Raw genomic sequence first — 18,383 nt, forward strand, 5'->3', positions numbered from 1 at the left:
TTTTTCTCAACATTTGTGCAGTTTTTGGAGGATTTGTGATATCTTTAAAATGTATATAAATAAATTAAAAAATATTTTTTTAAATAGGTTTTTATGCAAAAGCAGTTTTTATGTAAAATTCACTTTATAAAAGGCCCAGATTTCTAACTTTCATTCATGTGGATAACATGGATAATTTGACATGGTTTAGTGTAATATTTTTGCCCATCTTTTGGAAAATGCAGTTATAAAAGTAAAAAAAAAATATATAATTTTTACCAGTAGATGGCTGCAGAGCTCCACTATTTGCTATGTGCTATTTGAATGACTGAAAGACGTTGTATTAAAAACATTAATAAACAGAATAAAAGAACATTGGTTTTTAAAAAATATATTATATTGTAACAAAACAATTATATATTTTATATTTTGTTGCTGGGGTCTCCAGAGACCCCGAAGACCACAAGTGTAGTCCCTTAAACGAAGACCGCACAAGAGTTAAGGGACAACTTTGTACCTTATGTAACCCTAAAAAGTGCATATTAGTACCTTGGATTAGTAATGTGTACCCATAAGGTACTACTATGTCCCTATGACTGCACTGTCCCATTGAAAAGCTGTTATCCATAAAGGTACAATTTTTGCACATCTGAGCATCTGAGTGTACATTATAACTTTTACTACCTCTGTAAAATTGCACAGAAAGTAGCATATGCACACAGGTTAATATATACATTCAATATGTGAATGTTTACTTAACCTCCATTCAGCTCTTTCATACATATCAAATAATGAAACGCATACATACAAACTGGAGGCTTTAGTTGCAGCATTGGCCTGGGTCAACAGGAAGTGGCCTGAGAGGATGAGAGCTTTCTAAAATTAAACCTGTTTGTTTCCGTTTCTGGCACCAAGAGCAGACTGAGTAATCTGCCTCCTCACTCCACTGTTAGTGTGTGTGGGCATGCTTTTAGTTGACACTTATCTTCAGTAAGTGTTCTCGCATTTCAAATGTTCATGTAAATATGTATGGATATAGCAGGGGTTGGAAACCTTTTTTCACCAAAGTGTATATCCCCCCCCCATTTTTCATTAATGCATTTTTTTTTTTAAAGAGCCAATGCAGAAACTTATATTTTACTATTATTATTAATTTTCTAAATACAGTATGATATTTCAATAATAATCTTAATTTAGATTCATAAACAACTATAAAAATGCAACAAACAATAGATAATGTATCATTATGAAATTAATCGTGCAAGGCTTTTCGAGTTTCCACCTGAGCTGCATAAAACCTCTCTGTTCTCTCGCTCTCTCTCTCTCTTTCTCTGTGTGTGTGTGTGTGTGTGTGTGTGTGCGTTTTTGTGACGTATCAGACACAAATTTGTATAATGACATGGGTATGACATAAGTATTACAAGGAGAGGGTGACTTATGAAGACATTACCCCATGTCCCCATTTTTCAAAAGGCTTAGAAATCATACAGAATGAGTTTTTTTTGTGAGAAAGTAAAAATGTCCACAGTTTTCTGTGATGGGTAGGTTCAGTTGTAGGGCGATAGAAAATATGGTTTGTATAGTATAAAAACCATTACGCCTATGGAATGTTCCCACAATTCACAAAAACAAACGTGCATGCGTTTGTGTGTGTCAGTCCAGTTACTTTTCAGTTAATTTTCAATGCTCCCCTGCAATCTTTCTTTTCACCATCCCTTGTGAAAAAAAAGTGCACTTTGGTATACTTTTATAAAGTGTACTTATTGCAAAAATAATATACTTTAAAAGAACACACTTAAGTGTGAATTAAATGTAATGTTCATCGCTTAAGTCTATTATATCTGTACTTAATTTCAAATATATCACAAAAATAAGTTCATATTAAATGCAATAAGTTGAACTTAAGAATGATTTTTTTGAACAACTTAAGTGGTACTTTAATACAACTTTATGACAACCTTCATAATTGCTTCTAGTACCTTTTAAAATATAGTTGAAGTGCACTGCCCAATGCACTAACAAGCAATTAATGTGAACTAAAATATATTTTAATATCAGATATCAATACACTTAAGTGTGAATTAAATATAATGTTTCATCCGCTTAAGTGCATTCTATTTGTAATCAATTTCAAATATATCACAGATTAAGTTAATATTAAATGCAATAAGTTGAACTTTTGAGTGATTTTTTTTTAACAACTTAAGTGGTACTTTAATACAACTTTATGAGAACCTTCGTAATTGCTTCTAGTACCTTTAAAATATAGTTAAAGTGCACTGCCCAATGTACTAACAAGCAATGTAAACAAAATATATTTTAATATCAGTTATCAATACACTTAAGTGTGAATTAAATGTAATGTTTTCAGCCGCTTAAGTGCATTCTATTTGTAATTAATTTCAAATATATCACAGATTAAGTTCATATTAAATGCAATAAGTTGAACTTCTGAGTGATTTTTTTAAAGCACTTAAGTAGGACTTTAATACAATTTATGTACTTCAAAATATGGTAAAAGTATACTTCCGAATGTACTGATAAGCAATTAATGCGAACTTAAATATACTTTAATGTAATTTACATGTACACTATTATATAATTTAATACATTTGTAATTACATTTTTTGTACATATGATAATGAAGTTACAATTTAGTATATTTCAAAATATTACAATCAACACAAATGCAAATTGAAACCCTCTACATTTACTGACAAAATAATCTCTAAAACAAATGCACAAAAACCTTTTTGTTGATGCACAAGAAAAACCCAAGAAACACTATACACAATCACAAACAATTACAACACTTTAACTCTCATTTAGAAAGAGACTGGAGGACAGTGAGGCTTATATGCACTATAATTTTCTCCATCACATACAAAGGTACCTAAACCTACCATCACAATCTTTCTGCATTTTTACATTTTCAGATAAAATCATTCTGTATAAGATGATAAATAAGATAACACCCATGAATTAATACAAACAAAATGTAAAGAAAAGAAAAGATTCAAAACTTTGGGTAACACTGTACAATAATTTTCTATTAGTAAACTACTTTAGTTAACATGAACTGTGAATGAAAAATACTTTAAGCATTTATAAATCCTAGTTAATATTACGTATGCATTATTAAAATCAAAAGTTGCATATGTTAATAGATAATGCACTGTAAACTAACATGAACAATAACTACATTTTATTAACTTGAGAAAAAAACATTTTTATTGCCTAATGTTAACAAATATTGATAAATACTGTAAAAAAAAAAAAGTCAATGCACATAGTTAGATAATGTTATCTAATATATTAATTGATGTTAACAAGCGAGACCTTTTGTAAAGTGTTACCTTTTGTAAACCTTGTTACTTATAAGCTCTGCAACCCTTACTAGCACAAACATTACAGTTTTTTCCAATTGCTAACACACAATTTTTCAAACTAGTCTGGTTTTATCAAAACACTTAACACAATTCACAAAACCACACACCCAAACTGCAAAATACCTCATATATCCTGCAAAATGAAGCACTGCAACCGAAACTACACATAACATTATCAAAATCAAACTTTTGCATGAAATGGCACACACTTCATTCATATTACCAGATTTTTGCCTAACCACCTACACACTGTTGGGCATAATGAAAAGCACCCCCATCTTTAGTATGCTTTGCCATAATACTAAAATATGTATCAGATTGTTCACATGCACAGAAATATTTGCAGATACACACACATGCTGTTGCAACATTTTTATTTTTCCTTCACTACAGTAAACAAGTCAGTACAACATAAGCACAGCAGATATATTTACATGGGACTGAACAAAAATATTCTTACAAAAAAAGTAAACTGAAAAAGAAAATTTCTGAAAAAAAATATATTACAGTAAAAAAAAAAAAAAAAAAAAAAAAAGGCAAGAAAAATAATTAGGCAGCATCTTGCCGCACAGCCGGGTCTGGCCACAACGCCTCGTCAACATCACAGGCAATATCTTCCCTTGCCAGACATCGAGGGAAGAAGCGCCTTGAGTGCCTTATCCATCCCTGAATTGCACCCACATCAATCTCATCACATGCCTCTTCCATGGCCTGCACAAGAGGCATGCGCACAAAGGGCTGCCGGTCGTATACCTTCCACCGCCATGCCGAAAAGAATTCTTCTATGGGGTTCAGAAATGGTGAGTATGGTGGGAGGTATTGCACGAGAAATGTTGGGTGGTCAGCAAACCAGTTTTGGACTGGGGCTGCACGATGAAAGCTCACGTTGTCCCATACTACAACGTACCGGTTTCTTTGATGGTCTGCATCATTCATACGCTCTGGTGGTATGAGAATGTTGTGAAGTCTGTCCAGAAATGTGAGAATATGGGCTGTGTTGTATGGTCCAAGTTTGGCATGACGGTGGAGGACACCATGCATACTGGAGATGGCAGCGCACATTGTGATGTTCCCACCACGTTGGCCAGGAACATCTATAATGGCTCTGTGGCCAATGAGGTTTCTCCTCTTCTTCTGGTCTTTGCTAGGTTGAACCCAGCCTCATCTATAAAGATGAACTCATGTGGGATTGCATGAGCATCCATTTCCAGTACTCCCTGAAAACAAAGAACAAAAATCACTCAATATGGTGTTATCCAGTACACTGGGAAACAATGTTGTGTGTAGTGTACTGCAGTCAATATAGTACTTACATCCACATATGCTCGTCTGAACTCTTTGTTTCTTTGAGAGTTTCTCTCAAACGGCACCTTATAAAGTTGTTTCATTCTGATTTGGTTTCGCTTGAGAATGCGAGCCAATGTGGACAGACTAACTCGTTGAATGTTGTTGAATAAGGTGTGGTCTTGGATGATGTGGCTTTGAATTTCTCGTAATCTGATTTCATTATTTTCCAAAACCAAGTTTACAATGGCAGCTTCCTGTACCCCGGTGAACATTTGGCCCCTTCCTCCACCATGGTGTCGTCTCTCAGTCCTTTAGAAAAAATAAAATAAAAATATATATAGGGCTTGGACAATGCAGCCTAAATATTTTCCCCCACAGTAGAGTACATTGTACAGGAAACTTGTACAGTTCATGAATGGCTGATGTCATACACTAAGTAAACAGGTGTCACCCAACTGATACACTATGACATGGGGTATACTACATGTGTACTACATGAAATTTTGGTTACATACCTGTTCTCCAGTCTAAAGGTCCGGATGACAGAGGCGACAGTAAAACGGCTCAAGTTTGGCTGCACTCTCTGTCCAGCCTCACGCATTGTCAACCCATGGTTGATGACATGATCTACTACAGTTTTTTCCAATTGCTAACACACAATTTTTCAAACTAGTCTGGTTTTATCAAAACACTTAACACAATTCACAAAACCACACACCCAAACTGCAAAATACCTCATATATCCTGCAAAATGAAGCACTGCAACCGAAACTACACAGAGCATTATCAAAATCAAACTTTTGCATGAAATGGCACACACTTCATTCATATTACCAGATTTTTGCCTAACCACCTACACACTGTTGGGCATAATGAAAAGCACCCCCATCTTTAGTATGCTTTGCCATAATACTAAAATATGTATCAGATTGTTCACATGCACAGAAATATTTGCAGATACACACACATGCTGTTGCAACATTTTTATTTTTTTTCCCTTCACTACAGTAAACAAGTCAGTACAACATAAGCACAGCAGATATATTTACATGGGACTGAACAAAAATATTCTTACAAAAAAAGTAAACTGAAAAAGAAAATTTCTGAAAAAAAAAATATTACAGTAAAAAAAACAAAACAAAAAAAAAAGGCAAGAAAAATAATTAGGCAGCATCTTGCCGCACAGCCGGGTCTGGCCACAACGCCTCATCAACATCACAGGCAATATCTTCCCTTGCCAGACATCGAGGGAAGAAGCGCCTTGAGTGCCTTATCCATCCCTGAATTGCACCCACATCAATCTCATCACATGCCTCTTCCATGGCCTGCACAAGAGGCATGCGCACAAAGGGCTGCCGGTCGTATACCTTCCACCGCCATGCCGAAAAGAATTCTTCTATGGGGTTCAGAAATGGTGAGTATGGTGGGAGGTATTGCACGAGAAATGTTGGGTGGTCAGCAAACCAGTTTTGGACTGGGGCTGCACGATGAAAGCTCACGTTGTCCCATACTACAACGTACCGGTTTCTTTGATGGTCTGCATCATTCATACGCTCTGGTGGTATGAGAATGTTGTGAAGTCTGTCCAGAAATGTGAGAATATGGGCTGTGTTGTATGGTCCAAGTTTGGCATGACGGTGGAGGACACCATGCATATTGGAGATGGCAGCGCACATTGTGATGTTCCCACCACGTTGGCCAGGAACATCTATAATGGCTCTGTGGCCAATGAGGTTTCTCCCTCTTCTTCTGGTCTTTGCTAGGTTGAACCCAGCCTCATCTATAAAGATGAACTCATGTGGGATTGCATGAGCATCCATTTCCAGTACTCCCTGAAAACAAAGAACAAAAATCACTCAATATGGTGTTATCCAGTACACTGGGAAACAATGTTGTGTGTAGTGTACTGCAGTCAATATAGTACTTACATCCACATATGCTCGTCTGAACTCTTTGTTTCTTTGAGAGTTTCTCTCAAACGGCACCTTATAAAGTTGTTTCATTCTGCTTTGGTTTCGCTTGAGAATGCGAGCCAATGTGGACAGACTAACTCGTTGAATGTTGTTGAATAAGGTGTTGTCTTGGATGATGTGGCTTTGAATTTCTCGTAATCTGATTTCATTATTTTCCAAAACCAAGTTTACAATGGCAGCTTCCTGTACCCCGGTGAACATTTGGCCCCTTCCTCCACCATGGTGTCGTCTCTCAGTCCTTTAGAAAAAATAAAATAAAAATATATATAGGGCTTGGACAATGCAGTCTAAATATTTTCCCCCACAGTAGAGTACATTGTACAGGGAACTTGTACAGTTCATGAATGGCTGATGTCATACACTAAGTAAACAGGTGTCACCCAACTGATACACTATGACATGGGGTATACTACATGTGTACTACATGAAATTTTGGTTACATACCTGTTTTCTAGTCTAAAGGTCCGGATGACAGAGGCGACAGTAAAACGGCTCAAGTTTGGCTGCACTCTCTGTCCAGCCTCACGCATTGTCAACCCATGGTTGATGACATGATCTACTAAGGTTGCTCTGATTTCATTTGAAAGTGTTGGTCTTCTTTGGCCATGAACTCCTCTACCTGCTCTACCCCTACCTCTCACTCTTCCTCCCCCTCTTATTCTCAACCTCCCTCTTCCTCTTCCTCTTCCTCTTCCTCTCTCTGCAATGTCTTCCATTGTTGTTGTAAAAAAAAAAGGTTCTCACCTGTGGTCTTTTCATAGTGCTTACATCCTGATTGAAGTGTTAACAATTAACCACTGAGGTGTTTGGCCAGGTGGCACATGTAATTGGCCAATTAGCTCATGTATTGTCATTTTGAATGGCAGTGTTTTGAAATGGCAAACATGTGACTTTATGTCAGATTGTTGTGTCTTATGCAGAGAACTGTATTTAGTGAATTTAAAAAGTGCTATTTTGAAATGCAAAATGTGTGTAAAACAGAAAAGGTGTTTAGACTTTTGGAGACTTGAGAAGAAGTTTTGCTCTCTGTGTGTCAGTTTAAATAATTGTGCTGTGCATGTCATTTTAGTGTGTTAGCAATTGGAAAAAACTGTAAACAGGACAAAAAGGTTTCTTCTAAAATCTTACTCCAGCATTACAGTGAATGTAATTTTGAAAAGAAAAAACAAAACAAACAAAAAAACAATGAATTCCAAAGACACAAAAACAAGAAAACCAAAATTGTCTGTCACCACCTTTTTTTAAGTTGTATGAAAAAGTGCGGTTTATGTCAATGTCCCAGAAGCTCTTCATCGGCAGAAAACCTTAAATGTCCATGAAGCTGCGAACCACCTCTACACAGTATGCGTAAATGAACATGTTCCAAAGAGGCAAGAAAGTAAAAAAAATAAATACCTGGAGGAAAAAAACAAACAAAAAAGAAGTAAGAGTCAGTCCGTTATTATAATTGGTTCAATCGAATGAAATCAGTAGATATAGATATATATACAGAACTCCAAAGTTTATATCCACCTTTGTAGGTTTGAAAATAATAAAAACCCATTTGGTATTCCCTAAAGGCAAAGAGTTGCTGATAGTGATTGAAGCCTGTGGCCAAGATGTTTACTGTGTACTGATAATTTCCTCCACTTTAATACCAGTTACAGTGTGAAATAAATATGAATGAACATCTGAAGGTATGTTACAAGATACAGTACAACTGACCCATAACTTGTCACATTTAATTGCTCAATCAGTGTTTCAACGCGCAGAAAGACGTCAATGAAACAGCTTGTAAACAATGTCATGTAACGTCACATTTACTTCAGAAAAATCATATTCAGCATAAACTCATTAGTCAGCTATAGAGAGGAGCATTCTGCTAATTATATGCACCACGTTACATATTCATTATAGTTTTATTTTAAATATTTTTTTTATAATTAATGTATTTAATGTTTGAATACATAATTTATGACAGCTACAATTTAAATGTTTATATTTCAAAAAACAATTTAGAGTAGAAATATGATTACATAATCATAACTTTATTATAAAACAAACAAATCATACAAATTAGCATTGTATTTGTTTCTTTATTTAGTACTTCCCTGATGAAGCAGTTCATTCTGCAAGGTGTAAGTAAACTTTTGACCGCAACTGCATCACCCAAGATGAATTACCTCAGTCATCAGGACAACACTGTTGTAGAATCCTGGGAGAAGCTCCTTCACATTTCCCACAAACACCAGGATTCCAGTGACCACACCATCTTCACTGACACTGGCCCTTTCAAAATAGAGAACATTTTTATAAACATTTTTATACTTTACAAGGAATTAAACATAACTTTATCAATTACACAAATATAGATAAATAACCCAAGGCCCAAGCAAATTGAGGGGTTTTGCTTTGAAAATAATTATATAATAATATCATTATATATAAATATAAATATATAATGATTAGATGGGGATTTGTAAGTGCACAGGTGAGAATTTATTACTTGCAAACAGAAAAGATTCAAAGCATTTAAAAGCTATAAGGACAGTTGATGGCAGTGTTTAGCTTGTAGTGTGTGATCAGGGTGGCTGAATTAATGGAAAAACATGGAACATCACCTCATCAATACAGGTCTTTGATTCCACACAGCTTGCACTGTATCTCCAATAACAAATCTGGACTGATCCTACAAAATGAATATATAAAAAAAACAGATAAGCACAAAAATATTGCATATTACAAACACAAACAGTAATTGAACAACTAACTTTTCAAATGCAAAAAGAAAAATAGATTATAAGCATTACTGGTGGTTATAATAGCGACTAAATGTATTGTCTTTAAATGTTACAAGATCAGATCTTTGAATTTAGTTCTGCAAATTTAACTTAAAGTCATTTAAAATGATTTAAAAAGTCAGAGTTCAATTAAAATATATTTTCAGCAGCCAAATTCTTTGAACACGCCCACACACGCGACCACGTTCATATTGTATAAGAAATTATTATAATGCAATCATAAATAAATTACAGGAAACATGATTAATTCACCTCCATATTGCGATTAAACTAAATAAGTTACACTCTTAAGAACTGCTATGTTCCGGTGAAAAAATAAAAATAAAGAGAGCATATATCAAGATACTTACTTGCTGCTTTATTTGTAATACATAACGTCTCATTTGTAGTCATACAAACGTGCGCTCCTTTGTTTTCTTCTTTGATCAGCAAAGTTGCCTCGCGCATCGCGATCACAGAAAGATGGCTGAAGGTGCATTTTTCAAACTCTGGTGAAGTAATGCGCCGTCATGACGTAGTATTGTGGCGCATGCGCATGATTAAATTTGTTCAAGTTGGAAGTTTTTCTAATTCATTGTTGTAGTTAGACTGTACGTTTACAGAACTTGACTCATTCACCTAACAAATTCAATTATTTTATAGTTTAGTCTGATTAAAATTAAATGTATTTTAACTGAATATGAATTCAAATTATTTTTTAGATCTGTTAAACTTTTGCTTGCAATTAAATAGGTTTAATCAACTTAGAACAACAATGATATTATAAGTATTATACAGATATGTAAAGTACAGCACTGTTGCATTAAGTATCATAAATACAGCACTCCGTAAAAAAAAAAAAAAAAAAAAAATTGATGACATTTTATGTCAAATATTATGTAGAAAACTGACACTAGTCGAGTTTAGAGCAGGAGCTGGTGATAAAAATGTCAACAATAAGTTGTACAGGATTATACACTGTATAAGCAAGTGTATTGAAATTCAGAAAAATAAATTTCAAGTGTATTAATGCACACAGTATTTATTAAAGACTAAGCACATTTAAAATACATTAACAAATGTCATCTTGGATAACACACTTAAGTTGAAATTAAAATTAATTATTTGTCATGTGCTTTAATATATAAGTCAATACATCAGAATAAGTTTACTTATTTAAAAACACTATAAAGTCATAATTAGGTAAAAATTAAGTGCATTTTTAAAAAGTGCTCTTAAGCATGTTTAGAAATATTGTCATGAAAGTGTACTTTCTTAAAGTACAACTTAAGTCATTATTACAAAGTGCATTTTTAAAAAAGTGTTAATAAATATTGTCATTTAAGTGTACTTTAAGTACAACATAAGTCATTATTACAAAGTGTATTTTTAAAAAGTGCACTCAAGCGTGTTAGTAAATATTGTCATTTAAGTGTACTTTCTTTAAGTACAACTTAATTAGACATTATTACAAAGTGTATTTTTAAAAAGTGCACTCAAGCGTGTTAGTAAATATTGTCATTAAAGTGTACTTTCTTTAAGTACAACTTAATTTGACATTATTACAAAGGGCATTTTTAAAAAGTGCACTTAAGCGTGTTAATAAATATTGTCATTAAAGTGTACTTTCTTTAAGTACAACTTAATTTGACATTATTACAAAGGGCATTTTTAAAAAGTGCACTTAAGCGTGTTAATAAATATTTTCATTAAAGTGTACTTTCTTTAAGTACAACTTAATTTGACATTATTACAAAGTGCATTTTTAAAAAGTGCACTTAAGCATGATAATAAATATTGTCATTAAAGTATATTCTATTTAAGTACACTTAAGTGGCCTTTAATTTTAGTTATATTGTATTATCTGCAAGTGCACTTTTTAAAAAGTATACTAAGTACACACAAAGTACACTTTCAATACAATTAAGTGCACTTCTTTTTCACAAGGGATCTCCACAAACTGACTGGCCAGCTGCTTGTATCTAAGCACCAGAGGTTGCCATGGCTTTGACTCCTTAACCCTCTGGGCGTGTTTTGGTGGGATTTTTTTTTCCCAATATAGCAGCAAAATCGACTTAAAATACTCCGTCATTTATGGTCATACAGATAAAAGCAATACATCAATTCGAAACAAGGGTCTACTTTTATGTGTCCACTTACAATTAAAAAATAAAATAAAGAAAACAAAAAGGGTGTGCTTTCTGCTGTCTTGGTCTCTGTTAAACTTTTTTCTGAAGCATGTAACAAAAATTAAACAAAACTCAGCAAATACTTGCAACGAAGAAATTTAAAAAAAAAAAAAAAAAAAATAAAAAAAAAAATATATATATATATATATATATATATATATATATATATATATATATATATATATATATATATATATATATATATATATATATATATATATATATATATATATATATATATAATATGAAAAATTATAATTTAAGTGTTGTCTTTTAAATTATCTAATTCAAAATGAAAACAAATATTCTCTATGTAATCTGTATGAGAAGTTGTTCTTGTGTTAGCTCATTACCGTTAATGAGAACACGCCTATGGACCGCGTGCGTGCTATACGGTTATGATCTGAGGCGATCCATGCAAAATGGAGACGACGCCCACATCAACTTAATAAAATGCAGCTTCATCAGATTAATTTACTTTAAATCTTTTTGGGATGCGGTTAGGAATAATCCTGAAAAAAATTACCTCAGAAGAAGAGCTCAGCTGTGGTTTTGGTTCAATTTTGAGGAGCGACTTGATCCAGCCGAGGATATAATATTTAACAGGCAAGTTATTTATTCTTACATATATTAGTAAATATGCTCTTTTTTTTTTTTTTTTTTTACATAAACATGTATATATTGACTAGTTTGGCTTTTCCCAAACTACATTGCTTTACTTAGAGATGAGTGAAATTGACTGAAATATATTGAAAAATAAAATGTCTTTGTTATAAGCAGCATATTAAACTATAGGATGAACATTTATATGTTCAATAATATAACATGTGATATATAAAATGTTATAAAAGTAACATGAATGTTTAGACAAGATTTCATTAGCCTGTTTTAGATTATAAACTGTCTACTGTAAAATATTGCCTCCATCAATGAAGCATTTGTTTGCAAATATCTGCTCAAGATGTAGGTTTTGAATGTGCTAAATATATAATATATAATATAATATACAAATTTTGTTCATTATGTACTGTGTAATAATGCATGCGTGTACAACATTACAAAAATTACATATGTGTTGTTCACTTATGTATTTGAACAGAATTTGTTTCCAGGTATGACTGTGTACTGACAATTTGCCTTTGGCCATCATTTGTATTTATATTGTATTGTTAACTATATTCTACATAAACTACAAACAAAAAATATATTTCCTCACGTTCTTTCTAGTAGTTCCATCAGTTCCCTCAGTCACATTCCTTACTGATAGACTCAGTAGGGGAGGGGTCATTGTCTTACCAGGTGTGAATTACATCATTATTCATGATCAAGTGTCTTACAAAATGTAAATTAATAAATTGTTTTATGTGAGTAAAAGTAAATGAGTAATGAGTGCGCAGGATGATTTTCACACTTTATCCATTAATATGTTTATAAGCAACTGGGCATGTCAAATTATCAAGGGCCCAGAAACACCCTCGGACCCCAGAGGGTTATTATGATTTCACACAGTTTAGTTATTTACAGGAGTGTCAACTGCATTCTATCATTGAAATCACACCTGCAACCCCCTGCTCAGCTCCACTGTTCACTTAATGCCTGGTTCTTTGGGAAGCAAGGTTATCTTTCCCTCATAACCAAAAACACACTTCTTTGGTGACATTGATTTCATGGTCTAAAAACAAAGTGACAAATCTTTCTTGTGCAAGACCTGTGCAGCGATGTCGACGACTTCCATAAGCACATAGATGGCTGTGCTCTGGTTGATGTGTGCGCACACTATTTCCGGAGAAGTGCCCATACAAGGAATTCCACCCTTTATCATGTAATACAGGGCCAAACTTGGAAAAAAACTTTCCGAAACTTGTACAAACTCTGAAGGATGTATTTGTGTATTTGGCACAGACATACTGTCATACGTCCAACTCATTTTTTGAAACTTTGACCATGTTTAGCAAGAGAACCCCCCCCCCCCCACCCCCTTTATGAAAATATAAAAAGTACAGAGGTTTTGTGAGGGGCAGATTTTGGGTTTAGGAGACAGAAAATATCATTGGTTCAGTTTAAAAACAATAGAAGTCATTGGAAAGTCCCAAACCATGATGGAAAGATGCGTTTGGATTTGTTACTCATTGAGGCATTTGTCAGTGTGTAATGTATCTTTGCTATGTGTACGGTTATGATGCGATAGTCTAGGGTTCAAGGCTCTGTCTGTATCCTCTACATTCACTCTGGTCCCAGTTCAGTTTTTCTATTTTCAGCCTGTCTATCAAATCCAGGCTCTCACTCTCAAGGCTACAGACATTGTGTTCCATCCTTTTCTATTTCTGTTTTCTCTTTTTTTGGAGTGTCAACTCTCCCTCTAATCTGATCTGTCTGTCTGTTTTTAATGGGTTAAGGTTAGGGTCATATCTTACTCCATCTTCCATTCCTGCCCATCCTCCTTGTCTCTTGAGTGTGCAGCCTCTGGCTTCCCTCAGCCCACACCCTGGTTCAGCTCTACCTACAGGCTCCTCATACAAAGTGCCTCTAGAGCTAATAAGCAGTTAGAAAGATTAGCTCTGTCTAGAATTGCCATCTCTCTTGTTGTGATTTCTACTGCTGTCATTCATTTTGGGATGTTCCATGTTAGTGGTTATCATTACTGCAATGGAATAGAGACTAGCCAGGGAGTCCTCAAGTTTCTGGTAAACATTCTATGCAGTTCCAGCTGTGCACAATTAAAAGATGGTTTGCTCCCAAGTGTTGATAATGGCTTTTATTTGTCAACCCTACATCTTGAATTTGTTGTTGTTGTCCCTCAGGTGTTTAGTGGCAAGAGACCAGAAGGAGACTTTAATCCCCAACCAGCAAGTACTTTCCGAAAACCCTCCCCCACACCTCCACTGGTGGACGGCCAGCAGCAGACCCTCACCTGTCTCATCAGCGAGAAAGACCTTGCCCTCTTTGAGAAACTGGGCGACGGCTCCTTCGGCGTGGTCAAGCGTGGAGAGTGGTTCACGCCAAATGGAAAAGTGGTGAGTAGAAGAAGGGAGAAGGGATGAAACCATTTAGAAAAACAGAAGGGGCCTTTATTGAAAACACCAGCTTTGCAGATCCAGAATTCAGGCACCAGCTCAGTCATGCACAGATTCGATTCAATTCAATTCAATTCAATTCAATTCAATTCAATTCAATTCAATTCAATTCAATTCAATTCAATTCAATTCAATTCAATTCAATTCAATTCAATTCAATTCAATTCAATTCAATTCAATTCAATTCAAGGGACAATTATTAGGGACAAAATGAATTACTAATGTATGCAAGTGTATAAACTATAAAAGAAAAAAAAGATTAGAATGATTTACAGAAGCAAAACATACATCTAAGTAATAAAACGGTTAAGTAATACGGTTTAATACAATCTACATGTGCTGGAAACATCTCATCAGGGCAGATTGAGTGTTTTCTCTTCTATGGTGACAGGCAGACACATATTGAGCAGCAAACACACTCCTAACAGATATGGCAGTTACTCATGGTTTGAAAGAGTTTTAAATGTCGGGTGGATTTGCTGTATTTTATTATAGAGCACTGTCCGTATGTCCGTGTATTTGGAGCATTCTGTTAGGAAGTGCAGTTCTGTTTCCATCTGATTCAGATCACAGTGTGAACACAATCTCTGCTCTGGGGGCAGCCATGTTTTTCTGTGTCTGCCTGTCTCTATCATCAGCTTGTGTCCGCTGAGTCTGTATCTGGTCAACGTGCTTCTGAGTTTCTTATCTGACACTGTGTACAGATACTCTGCCATACCGTATTCTCTCCCAATAGCATTGCATTTTACTCTGTTGTTGTGTTTGGGTTTGACAATGAGTGATGTAATTTAGTTTGATTTGTACAGTAATCTGATTGATTCTGATGTTGTGATTCTGAGCATCAGTAGATGTTTGTGAAACATCAGGACTGAATGGATCAGCTGAGGGAAGGGGTTGCTTTCTTTACTTATCTCTTGGTATTGCAGGGCTTCATAATGATATGATTGGAGGTCACTGTGTTTCAGATGTTTCCAGAATTGAATTGCCCTTTTTTGTATCTTTATAATTAGACGGTATTTGCCTTATTCTGCTCCGCATTATTTGTTGTTTGCCAGTGCACATGTAATATAGTTTTACAGAGTTCTGCATGCAGGGTCTCAATTGGATGTTTTTCCCATTTGGTGAGATCTTGATTTGGATTTGTTAGTGGACTCCACACCTCACTGCCATAGTGTTCAATGGGCTCAATTACTGATTCTAATATTTTCAGCCAAATTCTAATAGGTATTTCTATAGGACATTGCCATTTTATGGTGTAGAAGGCCCTGGGTGCTTTGTCTCTCAGTTCTGTCACAGCATTATTAAAGTTTCCTGTGGATGTGATTTTCAAACCCAGGTAGTTGTAGTGTGATGTGTGTTATCTGGATAAATTGCAATTGTTATCTGGTTAGTGCCTAATGTAAATGTGTGTTGTGTTCCCTGGGATCTGGATCTTTTCTGAAATACCATAATTTTGGTTTTATTCCGGTTGACTGTCAGAGCCCAGGTCTGGCAGTATTGCTCTAGGTTCTGTTGTAAACCATGTTGAGTGGGAGACAGCAGAACCAGATCATCTGTGAGTAATGTAGGGTGAGGCCCGGGGCTGCAGATCGCTCCAGACTGTTCGCCAGTTCATTGATGTAGATGTTAAATAATGTTGGCCTTAACACTCTGAGGTCTCCCTCTGAAGGAAGTCCAATCTGATAGTTCTCAGAAAATGAACTGTAACTTAGTGAATACTAATGACAAAAAAATTAGACTTATGTCTAAAAAAACGTTGAAATGTCAGGTTTTAAATTGTGTAAGTCAAATCGAAAACAAATATTCTGTTTATGTAATCTGTATGAAAAGAGAGCTATGTCAGAAACCCGTGATTCAGCTCATTATCCGCTAATGCGGCCACGCCCACGGAGCCAGCGCTATTCAGATGCAAATTCTGAGTCAATACATGCATTCATTGTCTCAATCATTTATTTATTGTCTTGAAAAGTGTTTTGAATAGCCATAGTTAGCGATCTCTGTCCTCTGTTAGTTCGGTTAGTTCCTGGATTGCCTATTCTACTTTAGTGCCCAGGCATTTGTGGACTAAAGGTTGTACAGAGCGCCCTCCGGCTGCAAGTATGAATTGAAAACACAGTATCCAGCGCTCATAGTAATGACAATAAATCCTGAATAAATATTACTCTTCTGAATAGAAAATTGACAAACATATGAGAATCCATCAATATTTCTCCAAATGTGCATGCTTTTAAGCTAAAAGCCTATATGAAATGCCATAGAGGTAACATAATTGTTCAGACACTTTGCATCACAGAAATACATTATATTTTAAAGAATATAATAGATTTTAATAGATCTAAATAATTTTAAAGAATATAACATTATTTTAAATTGTAATAATATTTCACAGTATTGCTGTTTTTTTCTGTATGTTTGATTTACACCATGATGAGATTTGAATCATGATCACAGAGGGTTTTTTTCACAGCCTACCTGTCTGAAAGAGCTCATTATTTATGCAGGTCATTAGAGCTCTTTATGCAATTCTTTTGTCTTCTCAGGTGAGAATCACCCATTATTCATGAGGATTCACGCCTCCACGCATACTGTTTCTTGACCAAAGATGTTTTAGAAAATTTAAATCTCTCTATTGTTTTATATGAAGGAGTAGGAAAGATCATTTTTACATCATTTTGAAGCAAAAACTCTAGTCAACAATCTCCAATACCCAGAAGTCTTGTGAACACAGATTTAACATTATTTTTTGGCCTTATTTCAGTGACTTAAGTTTTTTGTATTTTCAATAACCACGCATAAACGTTATTCTTTCAAAAACGCAAACATGTACATACATGCTCCTCACATATTATGGTAGCCTAGTTTGTGCTGAATACAGTGTAATGACACTTTTGTCATTTATATGTTTATGAACAACTGAAAAAAAAAAAAAAAATGTCAGAGCATGTCAAAACTTCTCCAGGCCCCAAATCAGCCTCAGACTCCAGTGGGTTAAGCAGCAGCCCTGTCTCACTCCACGCTCCTGGGAAAGATGCCCTGTACATTTGGTGCTGATTTTTACCCTACATATACTTTCAGTGTACATTGACTTAATAAGGTCATAGGTTTTGCCTCCTATGCCAAGGATTAGTGTTAAGGATTTGTGTTATCAAGCCGTGATTCCAGATGTCAGGGAAGTAACCTACACTCAGAACCACATTGAATAGTTTTAGAATGGCCAATTGGAATTTACTGCTTGTTTGTTTTATCATTTCATTTAATATCCCATCAGGTCCAGATGCTTTTTTTGTGTTGGAGTTTTTTAAATTTTTTCTTTTAGTTCTTTATCAGCTATTGGGAAATCTAATTGTATCTTTAACGGACAGCTCTATTGCTTAGTTACTTGCATCTTGTCAGCATTTAAACTACCCTGTCAAATGTCTTGTCACAGGGCAATTCCATGCAAAGGTCATCCTTACCATGAAAAATAAAAAAGTTTTTACCAAAAGAACAAAACCCTTTTTAAGTTATCCATTTAGGTCTGTAGTATACTTTATTAATGTGCTCTAACAGAAATTAAGACAATTGCCTTGTTTATCCACAACATATAAAGTAAGAAACAATGCTTAAATTAGATTTTCAACCAACAATATTTCATGCTTTCAAAAAAGGGATCAAAGACCCCATTTTTAAACTTTATTTTAACAGTAAGTATTGTGCAGAAAGATGGAGACTTAACTGAGAAATACTCATTTTG

The 18,383-nt window shown here is 34.7% G+C and overlaps 1 protein-coding gene across 13 annotated transcripts in view; it reads left to right on the top strand.

Annotated features, from left to right (window-relative positions):
* The window catches only part of tnk2b (tyrosine kinase, non-receptor, 2b), a 156,277-nt gene that overhangs the window by 115,446 nt on the left and 22,448 nt on the right, over positions 1-18,383 (top strand). For 12 of the 13 annotated variants that reach the window (XM_067361959.1, XM_067361957.1, XM_067361958.1 and 9 more), the window contains one exon: positions 14,378-14,590. In XM_067361959.1, coding sequence (XP_067218060.1) covers positions 14,378-14,590 — 213 coding nt within the window. Of the gene's footprint in view, positions 1-14,057; positions 14,261-14,377; positions 14,591-18,383 lie in introns of those variants that run through there. The other variant, XM_067361963.1, reaches the window with a different exon arrangement.

This window comes from Chanodichthys erythropterus, chromosome 16, assembly GCF_024489055.1.
Source record: "Chanodichthys erythropterus isolate Z2021 chromosome 16, ASM2448905v1, whole genome shotgun sequence".
NCBI lineage: Eukaryota > Metazoa > Chordata > Actinopteri > Cypriniformes > Xenocyprididae > Chanodichthys > Chanodichthys erythropterus.